This window comes from Eutrigla gurnardus (genome assembly GCF_963514095.1).
Source record: "Eutrigla gurnardus genome assembly, chromosome: 2".
Classification (NCBI taxonomy): domain Eukaryota; kingdom Metazoa; phylum Chordata; class Actinopteri; order Perciformes; family Triglidae; genus Eutrigla; species Eutrigla gurnardus.
Window position 1 is genome coordinate 16,793,486 of NC_139916.1, and position 13,441 is coordinate 16,806,926.

General features: G+C 42.2%; 1 protein-coding gene and 1 long non-coding RNA gene across 2 annotated transcripts; one reads left to right on the forward strand and one right to left on the reverse strand.

Moving 5' to 3' along the window:
• Nucleotides 1-2,723: 2,723 nt before the first annotated feature.
• On the reverse strand, nt 2,724-10,488 carry ccdc3b (coiled-coil domain containing 3b). Its single transcript, XM_084024276.1, has 3 exons — nt 10,040-10,488; nt 7,082-7,256; nt 2,724-4,082 (listed from the first exon to the last, which is right to left on the reverse strand). The coding sequence occupies exons 1-3, from the start codon at nt 10,402-10,404 to the stop codon at nt 3,789-3,791; spliced, it is 834 nt and encodes a 277-aa protein (XP_083880402.1). The 5' UTR covers nt 10,405-10,488; the 3' UTR covers nt 2,724-3,788.
• Nucleotides 10,489-11,765: 1,277 nt separating this feature from the next.
• On the forward strand, nt 11,766-13,142 carry LOC311022952. Its single transcript, XR_014598159.1, has 4 exons — nt 11,766-11,882; nt 11,976-12,112; nt 12,793-12,849; nt 12,972-13,142. It is a non-coding gene; the product is annotated as an uncharacterized lncRNA (long non-coding RNA).
• The last annotated feature ends 299 nt before the right edge of the window (nt 13,143-13,441 follow it).

The following is a 13,441-nucleotide window of genomic DNA, read 5'->3' on the forward strand; positions in this document are numbered from 1 at the left end:
ACACAGTACTGGTTTACACTTGACGGAGACTCTTCTGGTCTCCATCACCATCAGCTTTGACCCAGCGAGGGGGGGCTAGGGTTCAAATCTGGTTTCTGGTTCCTTCTGTGTGGAGTTTGCATGTTTTCCCCTTGTTAGCATTGGTTCTCTCTGTACGCCGGCTTCCTCCCACATTGTGAATGTGAGCGTGAACGGTTGTCTGTCTCTATTTGTCAGCCCTGTGATAGACTGGGGATCTGTCCAGCGTGATACTAATGATCAGAGCACTGGCCGACTCATGTATACTCTGGAACTGAGATGCATGCAACACCTCAGTGTTTATCAAGATCAACCACCAGTAACTCACACAACTGGTGGATTCACAAAGAACGGCATCACACTCACAAGTACTTTACATTCAGTCCAGATTGAAACCAAGAAAAACCTCAAATCCTGCACAATCACTCAGAAATGCTGTAAACATTGAGGGTGGAAAAAACGGCAATATAAACTTAACATCCCAGAGTCTCACCATAGATATAAAAACAGCACCAACAACAAACACATGGTGCAAAATTCCTCCCGTAGGCCTCGTCAGCAACCCAGATGAAGAAAGGAATAATTAGAAGAAAAGGATGGAGGGAGGAAGAAAGGGGGAGAGGAGGACGAGGGAGGGAAAGAATTAGGTTGTTTTCACAGTTTTCATTTATGACAGAACAACTAAAGTATACACTTAGTGCTGCTGAGGTGAAATAAAGTGTGTGTGTAGTCTTTAGAAAAAGAGTGAAAACAATGAAGAGTGAAATTCTTCTGCGTGACTTGGTTGTGGAATTGAATCCGATGTTTTGGTCATTATTTTGCCTTTAAGTAAAAAAAAAAAAGTGAGCTCACTCTTTTTGGCTTCACAAAGTTTAAAAACCCAGCATTGTAATTTTAGTTTGACTGGAACAGCAGAGGTCTCCGAGGGCAAACACACACACATCAATCATCCTTATTGATACAGACGTGAACCGGCAACAATGAAAAATCACCTCCTCATTTGCCAGAGCACAGCTGGTGGAGTGTGAAGAGATGATGAGGAAGCGTTTCCACTCGAAATGAAGCCGTGTTCACGGAGCTGCTGCTTAATGTTCACTTTGTGGAGCAGATGACAGACTGAATGTCTGATATGAATGACTATTGTGCATAATATCTGTTAAAATCAGCAGCATCATTTATGGTCCCCAGAGGATGATCCCCTGCCTTTATCACCAGGCTTACGTTTGTGGTCAGAAGCACCGCTGAGCACTGAGCCACTTGTATAACCAGAGAGGCTTTTTTTATGTAACAGGGGCGAATAATTGAAAACACAAAGATCTATGTCTTCTTTTCTAAAAAGGAAACAACGACTCTCCAAGTGCAGACCCAAGTAATCACCAGAAACAATGGAGTCAAAGGAGGGTTAGAGAGCTCAGGGACGTCTCAGATGGACTTCACGCAGAGCGATGAATGACAAGAGGTGAAAGACTGGAGTGTAGCTCCTTGAGAAAACATGAACAGAAAAGGGGAAACAAAATCTATATATTTTTTTTAAATAAATACTGTAGTAACTATTCAAATGATCTGTGGTTATCAATACAAGAATAAACATGAAACCAGATCAGCCAGAGAAGGTAACAGCATTCCAAAACATGGAACAAGGCTGGTTAAATAAACCGTGTCCACAGATAGCCAGCTCCTCTGAAGGGGACCACCACTAGGCCGTCGTACTGCCTGACATCTGTTTTGCAGCTTGGCTGCGCGCGGTGGTTTACGTTGAGAAAGCAGTGTGTGTATATCATCTTTGGCCCGGGTTCATGGGATTTTGACAATTGGCTGCAGGCTAAGGTTTGTCTGATGCAAAGGTTTCACGGGGAGAAGAAAGAGCGAATGATGAGACAAGAGGGGAAGCTGGTCTCCTCAACGTGTTCTGTCTTTGCTCAGGAGGTCAAACGATGCGCCAGAGGAAAGCTCCTACATGTCCGCCGTACTGCGGAGCAATCCTGTGAGAGAATTGCTGACTTTTTTTTTTCTTTCTCCTCTTGCCGTACAAGCCCTCTCACCCCCCCGGTTTTATGCGACGCCGCCATATGGAAGAAATTTGGTTCTGCTCTCCTTGAAATCGCGTTGAAAATTTCATCTGCCAGAATGATTTTGCATCTGAAATGGTCCTGTGTTCTCTCTCAAAGTGCACCGGACCTACGACTCGACAAAAGCTTGAGAGGAAGAGGTCATATGGCCAATTCGTCTTTACGCTGCTTCATGTTGCTTTTACATTTGCACCGGTTCTTTTGATTTATTAGCACTGAATCACGCGAAACACGTTGTGCGCGCCAAAAACCATTTATCATTTCTGACTTGAATACATGGAAAGCAGGAAATGTTACAACTGAGGTTTGAGACTTTTACTTGAAATTCATGATTTTGTTCTGGTGTTTGGCTAGACACGTTTATTTAAAATACCGGGCAGACTGAAAGAGAAAACTTGACACTGTTGTTTGCACCTACGAGGAAACATGTTCCAAATTGTTACAAGAAACTGATCGAGGGCAAGTCTGGAAAAGTCAATGAGGCAATAAGCAAAAAACACTTTAACTCTCTTTAACACACCCAGATCTGCATTTCTAGATTGCAACTAAAGTCACTTTTTCATCTCTTTTCCCACTGAAGGCAAAAAATAACCACAAAAGAAGTTTTGTAAACGTTCATTTATTTCTTAAAAAAAAAAACTACAGTAACTATTACACGAATGATTATGCTATAGGCAAAGCAAACCACATGTTGTAGTTAAAAAGAAGCAGAAATAATAATTAAAGCAAATACATAAAGTAAAATGAATGCAAAACTTTAATTTCTGACACAGAAAAGGCCAATCCTGTACCATGCCAGGCTCACTGGCTGGACTCACTGAGTGCTCAGCACTCTGTTTCCCAATACAAAAAACACACTTTCATTCGGTACAATGTGTATGAACAGACTTGCATAAAGGAAGAGCTTAGGGGGGAAAAGGCACTCTTGGGAAACAATTCACTGAATTAAAAAAAATCATACACATTGGGATAGTTTTTACGGTATAAATAGATACAAGTAAATGAACGCAGGCGAAGGCAGAAAGGAATGGTGTGACGATGTGTTAAATCTTGCAGCGTTTTAAACTTTGGCACAGTATAGGCTCATTTACACAGACATGTTCATGAGTGGACCCTCAGAAGACAGGCGTTCATTTGGAGCATTTTAATGCTAGTGTTTCTGAAGTCATTAACAAATTCTAATATTTATACAATGCATAATGTGTCCAGCACAGAAACAACAGGTTTTAACATTGTCCACATATTGTTCAAGAGTGCATCCGCGTGCCAAGTTTGAACTGTCTGTGCTGCCACTAAACTGAACTAACAAAGTGACTCAGAGAGGTCACGTTGGACTAATGGCGTGGAATAAAGCTTGAGGAGATTTAAATGAAGGGCTCTTACTCCCATGAAACAATTAAAATCCTTTATCTCAGTTAATCCTTCACTTTAGTTTGTCCGGGGACACAAAATAGGCCAAGTGAAAGCCCCGCCCTCCCAACACACTCGCACAGAAAGAGAGAGAGTACGGATATGGGTGTAAATAGGCATGAAAGCTCTATTTGAAGGTGACAGTCTCAATGGCACGGGTACATTTTAAAAGGAAAAGGCTGTACAGGTGAAGTTTGGTCAAATTTGGAATGCATCCTGAAACAAGCATATTCATTAAGACATGGAGAATGGAATTAGATCGTGTAACTCATCACTACTGTGAATTGTAGTCTAGTTTTTTAGCGTCCTGGAGAGGACCTTTTTTAGCGGCGGGGTCCTCCGGTCCTGGGTAGTGTCCTGATCGGGGTGGGTTTGGGGCGTCCTCGACTCGTAGAGCTGTTTGAGGCTAAGGGTCTGCTGCTCTTTAGTTGTCCCTCGTTGGGCCTGGCGGAGCAGACGTTTCATGGTCTTCACCTTCTCCCTCAGGTGGTCATTGGCTTTCTCTAAGGAGCGCACCTTCTGGGAGAGAGTCCAGACCCGCTCCTCCTCCTCGAACAGAGCCTTCTGCACCGCGGAGCACAACAACTGTGAGGAGAAGAGGAAACGCTTTGTTTATTACAATTTGTACTATAAATACATTTGAAATATCAGGAAAAGCATGAGGAGCATTTGAGTAAGTGTTACATTACTATTGTCACTTTCAGGTGACAGTATCGGTTTATATTCTGCAAGATTTACAACAGATTTTCATCGCGCTCTGCCTTTTGAATGAAATCATTTACAGAGGGTTATGTCATTACATCACATACTAAATAATAGTGTCAGATTTAGTTCCTTTGTACGACTCCTATGAGAGAACACATCTGGCAGGCTCTGTGCCATGTCTTTCAGCATATTCCACTGTTTGTGTATGAGTGAGTCAAAGAAAGTGAAAGGAAGTTTGGATGCTGTAGCCGGATAAAAGAACAAAAAGGGAAAAACTGCAGTGGGATGAAACTTTAAGAGTTACTTTATGCTCTGATGTGAAATTGTTACACAACATATTCAGCGAGACACCACTGCGAGATGAAACCCAACATGCCTGCGAACCTGCGACAGACGATCCAAAGGGCCCGGACCTTTTTCCAAGGTGAAAAAATGAGATCCAGCTGCCCCTGACTGCATGCCTGTCTGCCTGAGTGTGGATTTCCTCTACGGATCCTAATGCTTCCACATGGGACCAGCGTGAAACACTGATGTATATTCCCTCCCATCAGATAACAACCGCTGAGGGTTTTGAGGAAATGTTAAAAATGTGCCGCTGGCTGCCAGCCCACATCACTGGTTAGTGCATTACTCTCTGTAATATTAGTTGCTGATTCTTTCCCGTGTGCTCTTACTTATGTCCCATTAGGGACTGGAAAGCAGTATGAAACTCCATAGTTCCATAGATGAAGTTCTGGAGCCGAACGATCAAGTTGTGTAAAGCTGGAGGTGTAAAATGGCACGTCGCCGTCATTCTGAGCACTCAGGTACGACCTTCACTCAAACACAAGGTCGCCTTTCAGTTAGTCCAGGCTTACAGTGTTTCAGGCTAGGCTGCAGTGTGGACAAATACTCCAAAATGAGACACAGACAATATAAAGCCGCCTCTGGGTTTCATCAATGTGACATTCATAGAAGAAATACTACATAAGGGTAATAATAAACACGTGTGTGTACCTCAGGTCTGGGTTGGAGCTTGATAAAAAAAAGCTAATTACAGATACATTGAGAAATAAGAGAGAATAATAACAGCAGACAGATACACAGGACAGAATAATAGATGAAAAAGAAGGCTCAATTAAAGGAGATACATATGTAGACCACTGCACTAACAGGAAAAGCACTCTTTCCTACAGTCGTATTTTGATATATTGTTCCATAAGCATGAATCAATCATCAGGGAAGATTAAGTATGGGCCGGAGCTCCAGAGAGACAAAGACGAGATATGATATGGCAATTTTCCAACGCGTGTTTTGGAGATAAATATAGACCAGAGGTGATTAAGTCTCTCAATGAGTGAAAGTGATCTCATGTATCATATCAAATGCAGCGGTCGGTATTTAAATGTGACCTCCAGTCATAAACTTGGGAGTGAAAGTTTTAATAGATTCTAATGGCTTACGGATGGACAGTCGCATATATATGACGCCTAGATTTTACAATGATTCCATTGACATCAGAGGGGGAAATACTCATTTTGCCTTTGTATGCAGGATATGTGTGTAGCCCTTAAAGGCTGATGTTTCTTCATTAGTGTTGGTGAGTACATTGTTCACATAATGTTTGTATTACGGATACTGTTTGGCATTAGATGTCAAGATGACTGCATCCTGATTCAATTTGGTGGAACCTGAATAATGTGATGTCTAACTGCAAGTTCAGGTCAGATGTGTAAACATTGGTTACGCAGTACCAGTGAAAACAAAGTCTGTTTTTATTTTTGCTGGAGAGGAAATCGAATCATGAGAATGATCTAAGAAAGCAGCCTTGATATCTAAATGCTGCTCTGCAATTATAATCACCCAAACGTTTGTACTTAGTGGAAATACAAACCATGTTTGCATTCTCTTTTCCCCTAGTGGATTTTTGCTTTTATGAGTAGTCAGCAAATGATTAGAAACAGACGAAGAAGACTGACCTAAATCATGGGGATTAGGCAAAAGGTTTGGATTCATTAAAGGGGGAAAAAGCAGCGTTCAGTGGCTGGAAACCATTTATATACTGACACATGGACTCTGGGACGCGATGCAGGAAACTTACAGAGTCAAGGAGCACCAGGTGTTGGTGTTCGCCAACGGTGTTATAGTAAAAATGAGCTTTCATCAATCAAACGTGAAGCAATGAAGCTTATTGATTCAAGTAATTTTGTCATAAGCATTAAAAAAATAAAACACATCAATCTGCATTGTCCTGTGTAATACAGGAGCTATTTTGAGATGAATTTGCTTTTGTGATGCTTTCCATGCTTTTACTTTAGTCAGTGATTTCCTAGCATTTAGAGCCTTGGTTGTTCCAGTCCAAAAACACTCAATATTCATCAAACCTTGTGGTTAGACTTGTGTTCTGGTCCACACACTGTTTCTTCTAACTTTAGTGTTTTATAGTTAACAAGGGCCATTGTAGTCGACTGGACACGTCGCCACATGACCGTCACTTACTTCTACGTGGGAGCTGTCATCTTTGGCCATAAGAAAATACTCCTTTAGACAACAAAACGGTCTGCCAAAGTGTCGGCTAACACAATGCTGTTTAAAGTCGAGTTTTCAGTCAAACATAGTGAGTTCTTTGTGTGGCCAAAAACCTCAGAAAATGTGTGCTTTACCATGCATCGGGGGTTGCCAGCTACATAGTACTCCTTTGAAAACAACAGGATGTAATACTGAATCCTTTTATGTGTGTACCACAGTACTTTAGGCTATTGTGGCTCCCTTCGCTATTTTCCCCAAACCACTTGTGGAGCCAATCAAGTAAATGTCCTTATCACCAACTTCTCCTCTTCAAAAGAGGCAAACCACAGTAGGAGGCAGCTAATGGGCCGTGGTTCTGAGGGGCTACGTACCCGACTGTCCTCCTGAGCCTCATACTCTGGGGCGTAGCTGTGGACCTGAGTCCCGGACGTGCAGTTGGCGAACTGAAAAAGGCTGGCAAACGTGCGGTGGTTCTCTGCGGTGTCGGCGAAGATGGGGTCCTGGAAGTTCACTCCATGAGGGATAATATTGTAGTCCTCATCCATCCTGAATGGCAGAAAAGGAACATATCATATTGATACAGTTGTGAACAAAGACAGAGAAAAAAAGAAACGTATGGTAAAAAGTTAGACGAGTGCAAACACAGGAGCAGATGCAGCAGTCGTGAGCAGCAAGGATATGTAGCGCTTAATCTTCATGTCGTCGAGATTTCAGATGCAAGCAACCTGACAGGTTTTACTTATTCATAAAGGACAGACAGACATATGTCAACAGTTAAAAAGAAAACAGACATATGACCCTGGTTTATTTTTTTATGCAAGCATTATGTGGATGAGTTAAGCCAGGAAATGACAAGCAAATGCTATTTTACTGTGCATGTTTCATGTCTTCTCCTGCAACGTGAAGTGTGCGAGGGAGGAAGTCTTGAAGCAGCATGTTTCCATACATCTGGATTCCATCTCGCATCCCTCCAGGGACATCAAAAGTTTGGGTGTTCCTCAGCGACTGTGTGTTGATGTGTGCGTGCGCACGCTGGTGTGTGTGCGCATGTCGAGAGAGCACAGAGAAAGCTGATGTTTTGCTTCACCAGAAGAGGTTAAAGGTCAGGCATGAGCACAGTGACCAGGAGGTCAGAAGGAACTGGGGATCCAGAGGAACCAGAGCAATCTGGACATGGATAATCTGGATTTAATAATGACATAAAACCCTTTTTTTTACAACGCATTGTAAAAATGTAACATAGAAAAAACCTTGATAGTGAGTGACAGTTTATGTAAGGCACAAATAGAACAGACAGTCTGTTTCAGTTAAAGGGCCCAAGGGAGATCCTGAGCTGCATTTTCCTCCACGCTACAGACTCAGATTTGTCCTGTCCGGGGAGCTTATACTCATGATTGATTGCAAAGACTATTTTTGGTCTGAGATAAGTGTTGTTGGGGCTTTTATAACAGGAAATAGACGTCCACTGGAGACTGCGATGAGAACTTTTGAGTTTTGGCTCGTATATCTGGCTCGGCGTCGTGGAGTGGCCACAACAACACTCCTTAATCTGAAACGTCTGAAAAATCTACCAATAGCTCGATGAAAACGTTAAAAATAGTTCAGACAGAAATACTCTTATTTGTTTTTTCACTTAGATGAGAAGACCAATAGCCCGTATTTACCCCCCAGGATGGCAAAGTCATGACACAGCCTACACTGCCTCTGATTGGCTGGTACTGGTTGCTTCTGTTGGTTGGGTGATATTGTGAGTGAGAGAGATTGGTTAGGGTTTAGGGTAAAAATAACGGGGTAAGCCAATCAGAGGCGTAGGGCAGATCATGCTTTCACCATAAAATTCTCAAAAGTTCACTAATAGAATTTGGTTGGACACAAACATTGCTTCAAAACCCATCTGAACTTTTCCCCCATAGGTCTATAGGCTCAAGTCTTTTTCCAGGGAGGATGGGAAGTTGCACTAAACCCTGGAAGAAGACCACTGCTTCAGTTTACCGGAGCAATCATTGCTTCTTAATCATCAGCTTTGCTGGGACTTTAGCTTCAGGAAGTTTTCCGATGGAGGTAGCTCTGTTGGTGACGTGGATAATGTCCGGATGTTTTCACCTGGTTAAGTCATCCCTGGAGGTGTAAACAATTAAAACCAGTGACATCATCCTAACAGTCTTTTAGCCGTCATCGGGCGATTCTCCATCGCACAATGTGAGTGCGAGTCCGTGCATATGATGTGTACCATATGCTATAAAGAATATTATTGTAGTTGGCCCTGTTGCAGACCCTCATGTGGGACAGCCCAAACATTAAACTCCAGGAATGCTTTTCAGTGCCCCCCTCTGAATATCTAACTCTTCATCTGTTTGAGAGAAAAAGCAGAGAGAAATATTGTTGAGGCCTGTCAGCACACGTTCCCTTCCAGTGGGGAACTGGTGTGTTTTCAGCAGGACAAAAGGTGTTCCTATACCGGCTGGATTTACCTTCAAGTTTTTGGGAAATGTCTGGCTCTGTAATTACACTGGCTGGAATGCAATAGACGTTTCCCGAGGAACAGTGTTGTTTCTGTCCAACGCTGACATTTCAGCACGAACCTGCCATATTTTTTTTTATCTAAGTGGATTGTTTGGCAGTATATTGAATATATTATTAACCTAAAATCAATATGGTAACACACGGACAGTTGATTAAAAGAGAATATATGTGGATGATGCCAATCTTCTGCTCTTGACATCCTTTCATTACTGGTGATTGATTGAATCCTGTGAGAGTCCTTATTTCTCCAGATCTCCAGGTCTGAAGAGTTTCCATTGGAGAGAGGAGGAGGTGAGGTTCAATCCATGGATTTTATAACATATCAATATATTACTCAAGTATCGCATAGCATAGCAGTTAAGACTAAATACTGTGATGGCTACATCCCCCTGGTTCAACTCAGTGTCACCCCCTGTCTCTCTCCCTATAGTTTCTGTCTTCTTTCATCTGTTCACTATTGAATAAAAGCAACGATGCCCCCAAAAATCCTGGAATACAATTTCTCAAAAGAATAATGAAAATGATGGTATGCATAAAACAGGGAATGGTGATGAATGTGTATTTATTTGCATATGAAATCATCATTTTCTTTTGTATGCTTGCCCCATTGTTTCTTACATTTATAGAGTAACTTTTTGCCATTCATGGCAATGCATTTCACTAAAAAGGAAGCAGTCCTGCATCCTTTGTCTTCACAAGGATGATGCCTGATTCTCAAGCACACAGACACATTTGTGCAACACTTCCAACAGCATTATATTTTCTCTTGAGGAGAAAATTTGGTAAAGCAAAAATATTGGTCTCACCTCAGAAAGAAGTAGTAGTTGTTGTTTTTGGTGACACTGTAGGAGAAGCAGGTGAAGTAGCCCAGGCCGGTGACGTTGAACCTGGAGCCGGCGGGGACTTCCAGCATGCTGCCCCACGCCTGGTCGCACAGCAGCTCAATCTCGGCAGTGAAAAGCAAGTCGTCGTCGGACGGCAGGACGGGCAGGTAGTTGTTGTACACATTGTAAGACTCCTTGTGCAGCGCCAACACCTTAGCGAAGACTATGATCTGCGCCAGCTCGGCGCGGCACGCTTCTGTCTGCGGTCTCCAGTCGCGGGGCAGTTGACACCCCCAGCTCCCATCAGGACCCGCCGCTGCCAGAATAAACAGCAAAATAATCCACATAATCCGACAGAGAGATTAAAACGAGTGTTGGTTTAGGGGGGCGCGCAAGATGCGGTTGGTGGATGAAATCACGAAGAAGAAAAAAGACGTCAATGCTGATTCCACTGACGTTCACAGGAGTCAAATTTAAGCAAACGCCTTACACAGCAGAAATAGCTCCAGAAAGATGGTAACTTCTCTGCAGTGAGCGGTCCTTGCTCCCTCCTCCAGCTTCAATACCTTGAATCGATGGATCAGCCCATTCACACTGTGCAAATGTGCAACTGTGCATCTGGCCTTTGAAATGAGACCAGGAGTAACACATAAAGGACGCATGCATTCAGATCTGCGTGTTCATTTTCGCAGTAAAACTCTCAACGGTGTAAGAGTGGTGTTTTTTTTAATGCAACAAATAATGCTCTTGAAGTCTCGGCACCAAACAATGACAAACGATGAGAGACTAAGTTTATAATGAATCAGTGGCGCCCTCTAGTGTCAATACGGACACAGGATCGCTCGAGGAGTTTCCTTTTCCTTTAGAGAATCCATTTCCTGGCTGTTTCACTGCAAACTTCAGGGTCTGTGAGCATTTTAAAGATAATTACACATGCCTGCTGTCACATTTACTCAGTTGGTGCTCGAGAATGTTAATCAGCGATTCCGTTAATCAGACTGCAGTTGGTCTATATATATCTCATAGGAGCAGCGTTATGCAACGGGCTAGTGGCGCAATGGATAACGCGTCTGACTACGGATCAGAAGATTCTAGGTTCGACTCCTGGCTAGCTCGTTCTTTTTTAACACGAATTGTGAACGTATGTCCAAGATTTCACCTTTTTCCTCGCGTTTTTCAAGAGGGGCCGTCAGGCGCTGAAGTCTACATATAAAAGGATCAGTCGGTGTTCTCGCTACGGATCAGAAAATGAATGGATCGATTCCAACCTGAGTGGACTTTTCATCAGTGTCACAGTTTATATGACCTGAAACCGATACCACATGTACAAATATTGATTCGAAAATAATATGTAAGGAGTCCTTGGCACTCAGCACAGTTCTTAAGTATTGCTGGATTTCATTGTAAATACAGGTCAGACACAGGCAGGTGGAGGTGTTCTCTCGATTCATAGCTGTACTTAAAATTGTAGGTGCTTTAAACCTAAATAATACCAGTTAGCTACCATTTGTTCATGTTCCACTTCTTAGGAATCTGCACATGGACTAAAATAACACACAACATCACTTTTTCGAGGCTTTCAAAACACAATTTGTTCCCCCCAGTCCCCAATGCTCTGTATGAATCCATGTGATGGATGTAGTCCCATTGGGAATGAAGCTGGGCGGGTGGTGGGCGTGGACATTTCTCAGGTGACCATCACAAAGATCCAAGGGCTACAAAGGGGCTCAAAACTCAAGTGTGTGAGAGTTGAAGAGTCTGCACGAGGACATGGCTGCAACACTGCTGACCGTGATGCTCGTATTCCCTTATATCTGTAATGGAGGTGAGGTGATTTTGTGACATGGCATGACTTGGTATCAAGAGAAAATGTAACCAGCTATCTGCGACATGAATGCATCTGTGTTCCCCATGACAGTGCTGCTGAGAAAATCAACAGCGACAGACTTCCTTCAAAAAACAAGAGAGAAGCGTGAATCTGAGTGCTTTCATGGAGGCTGCAGTACAGAGGTCAGCGAGGCTGGGGAACTGATGCAAGCCGAAGATGGAGGATATGTAAGTTCTCTTCAAATAGTACTTCCTTTCACATTTTATGCAAAACGGGACTTTCATGTATAAGATACCTGAAAAAACATATATTTTAAATCAAATTAGTTCCAATTTAAATTTAGACTGATCTGATCTTACCACAGAATTACGGTGCAGGATCTCATTTTTCCAAAACAAATGAAGATGTCAGTAACTATAGACAATGTCAACAGGAAGGTTTCAATCAAAAGTGGGCCATCACTCTGTAGCTGGGTCTCTGCCCAGAGAGATATTTTATCCACATGGGAATGCAAATAATGACCAAGTCGGGATTCAAAGGTTGAGAAGCACTCAACAGGCATATGGTGTAACTCAATCGAACAAGTCACTGAGGCGTTTACCATTACTGTGTTCCTACATACCAGGCTTGCCATGAGAAGACAGAGTGAAGGCAGGCCATTAACATCTTTGTTACTTAGTGCACCTGCTGCGAATATCAGGTGACCAGCATGAAAGCCAACAGAGGAGCAATGTGTTCGACTAGGATTTGTCATTTTGTAGAAGATTTAAACGCATGTTGTTTCTCTGTTTCACATAAAGTCATCATGCCATTAACCACTTTTTCATGGATACTATTCTCAATGAAAGCCTGGTGTTTTTGTGCATTTTATACATTTTTTGGCCTAAATATAAGAACTTATTTATAGGAGGAGAGGTCCAGCCTGCTGTATAATGGAGGTGCTGCTCAGAAAGAAAAACATGATGTAAGTTGTAGTTCAGCTTTGAATGTTAACTTCATTGTGTTATTTTTGATGAATAAATAAAAGTTATATTATACAAGAACTGTATGAATAAAGGCTTTACAACAAAGTATGTCTTGTTGCAGAGGCCTGGGGGAGAAGCTGTGGTGGGTGAAGGATCTGGAATGTAGCCAAAAGGGAGAGTGCAACGATGTTGTTTGGTCGAGGGAAGCTCGAGTGTGTGCTGGTACAAGGGCAACTTTGATTGATTACATATCAGCCAAAAACTTTACAACTAGAGATACACAAGAATAAAATATAATCACAAATATGAACCTATGATCAAAGGTTTGTTTCACGGATTAATTTGCATGCTGACTTTAATTTCATCCAAATATTAACAACAGTGATGAAGAACATTTCTTTGTTATCTCTAGTTGTATATTGTTTTAAGTTTTGTACTTGATAGTGTTACTTGTTTACAGCTCAGTAACTGACTTGTTACTGAGTTGGAAGTAGAAAAATATCCAGTGTTAGAAAATTGAATTGATGATATCTTGTAAACACTGTTTCAATACATACAATGTAATTTTTCAATGGTTAAAAAGGTTCAATA

What these genes read in the sequence shown, in the direction of transcription:
- ccdc3b (XM_084024276.1), bottom strand. Translation starts at nt 10,404, where the DNA reads ATGTGGATTATTTTGCTGTTTATTCTGGCAGCGGCGGGTCCTGATGGG. An exon ending in AACTACTACTTCTTTCTGAG is followed by an intron (nt 7,257 to 10,039) that starts GTGAGACCAATA and finishes TCTGCCATTCAG; the next exon opens with GATGGATGAGGACTACAATA. An exon ending in AGGCTCAGGAGGACAGTCGG is followed by an intron (nt 4,083 to 7,081) that starts GTACGTAGCCCC and finishes TTCTCCTCACAG; the next exon opens with TTGTTGTGCTCCGCGGTGCA.